The sequence below is a fragment of the Buceros rhinoceros genome, unplaced genomic scaffold (assembly GCF_000710305.1).
Source record: "Buceros rhinoceros silvestris isolate BGI_N320 unplaced genomic scaffold, ASM71030v1 scaffold16884, whole genome shotgun sequence".
NCBI classification, from domain to species: Eukaryota; Metazoa; Chordata; class Aves; order Bucerotiformes; family Bucerotidae; genus Buceros; species Buceros rhinoceros.
In genome coordinates, this window is record NW_010406650.1 from 29,876 (window position 1) to 31,469 (window position 1,594).

At 56.3% G+C, this 1,594-nt stretch overlaps 1 protein-coding gene across 1 annotated transcript in view; it reads right to left on the reverse strand.

Moving 5' to 3' along the window:
• METTL4 (methyltransferase like 4) overlaps window positions 1–1,584 on the reverse strand; it is a gene marked incomplete at its 5' end in the record, with an annotated part of 12,364 nt that extends 10,780 nt beyond the window's left edge. The window contains 3 exons of the mRNA XM_010134209.1: window positions 7–352; window positions 642–704; window positions 1,495–1,584. Coding sequence (XP_010132511.1) covers window positions 7–352; window positions 642–704; window positions 1,495–1,584 — 499 coding nt within the window. The remainder of the gene's footprint in view (window positions 1–6; window positions 353–641; window positions 705–1,494) is intronic.
• Between the last annotated feature and the right edge of the window lie 10 nt (window positions 1,585–1,594).

Below are 1,594 nucleotides of genomic sequence, written 5' to 3' on the forward strand. Positions count from 1 at the left end.
GCAAACACGAAACATCAGATAAGAGGAAACGGCTTTTTGGTGGCACCAAGTACTTCTGTCCCATCAACACAACTATCTTCGCAAGGCTTGAGCTGTTCTCCGTGACGCACGACAGCAGGTCCTGCTCTGGAACAGAGGTCTCCTCCTCTAGCACCTGGACAGCTCGATGGTCGCTGTCACTGGCAGCTAGAAACTGCTTTGCCATCACACACAACTCAGCCAACCCACAGGCAACGTGTCGAGGAACAATGTTCTTGCCACAGCCGCGCTCTGCAGCAGCACGGTGGAGAAAGCCGCTCCTGAGCCCTTCCTGGACTAGCTGCGAGGTGCCTTCCCAGATGAGCCTCCTGACCTGCACGGGCACCCAGAAACAAGGGACAAAGAAACCACCAAAACATCTTCAACCGGCAGAGCGGGAGCAGGACCCGTGACAAACACCACGACCACGGCTGGTTCATCCCGCACGTACCCGCACGGAAGACACCTCTGTGTGAACGCTCGTTCACCCACAGGCTGCAGCGAGACCTTCCCGGCAGCGGGTCAGGCTGCAGGGACAGCACTGTTGGCAGCCACGGCCTGCCCTGCGAGCACGCCCAAAGTCAGCTCCAGCCACCCACAGACCCCCCTTTGCTCAGACTCACCTTTGCGTGGTATTCCAACGCATCCAGCTCCCCCTGGTTGAACACACATTTCCTTTTGCGCTTCTGCAGAATGAGCAAACAAGGAAAAAAACTCTGCATCGCTCCATAGCAAAAGGAAAAAAATAACCAAACAAAGCTGAGTTACAAATTAACTCCTGTAAAAGCAAAAGAAACTTCCCTCTCTTTGTGTCTCAAGTGTGGGTGCAACAGCAGAACGATGCTCTCCAAACCCCGGGGCTGCTACTGGCACCCGCAAGGTACAGGGGCTCAAGGCTGTGCTGTGCCCTCCCGGCACGGGGATGACCTGGAGGTCCCTGGGGCACGTCACAGCCCATGGCGGTGCCTCCTTCGGGCCCACACCAGAAGGCGTTGGTTCAGCTGTCAAGTGCAGGTGACCAACATGAGGGGAACGCTAATGACATCCTCACGGGGACACCGTCACTCTGCTGTGTGACTCTCCTTCCTCTGGTCCATAAGGAGTGGCGCTGAGCAATCTGTACACCAAAAGCGTCCTTCCCTCCCTGAAAATCCACTCAGCCTTAACTCAGCTACCACAGTTCCAGCTGTGCCTGACTGCAGCCAGCATCAGGGGACTTGGTGAGCAACCCGGTGCTTTCGGGCCCGGGGGGATGCACGTTACTGGCATGAGTCTCTCCTCAAGAGCGCTCCTCTACATGTCCTCTACGAAACTCTCCTCAAGAGCGCTTACGACTTCCCTGCACCCTCCAGTCTATCGTGGGAAAGTTCCTGCCCTTTTACACAACCTCAGGAAGCTGGAACAGGCAGGACAGCGTCATTGGTGTGTTATTTACAGGGTGTGATTTGCTGTATTAAGGAGAACCGGAGAATGTACCTTCCTGGCGCTGGCAGCAGAACCTCCGGTTCCACTCTTGGCTCCTTCGCGGTGCTCCTCTCTGCTGCTGCTGGCCTCAGTTTCTGTGAGACTCACGCCG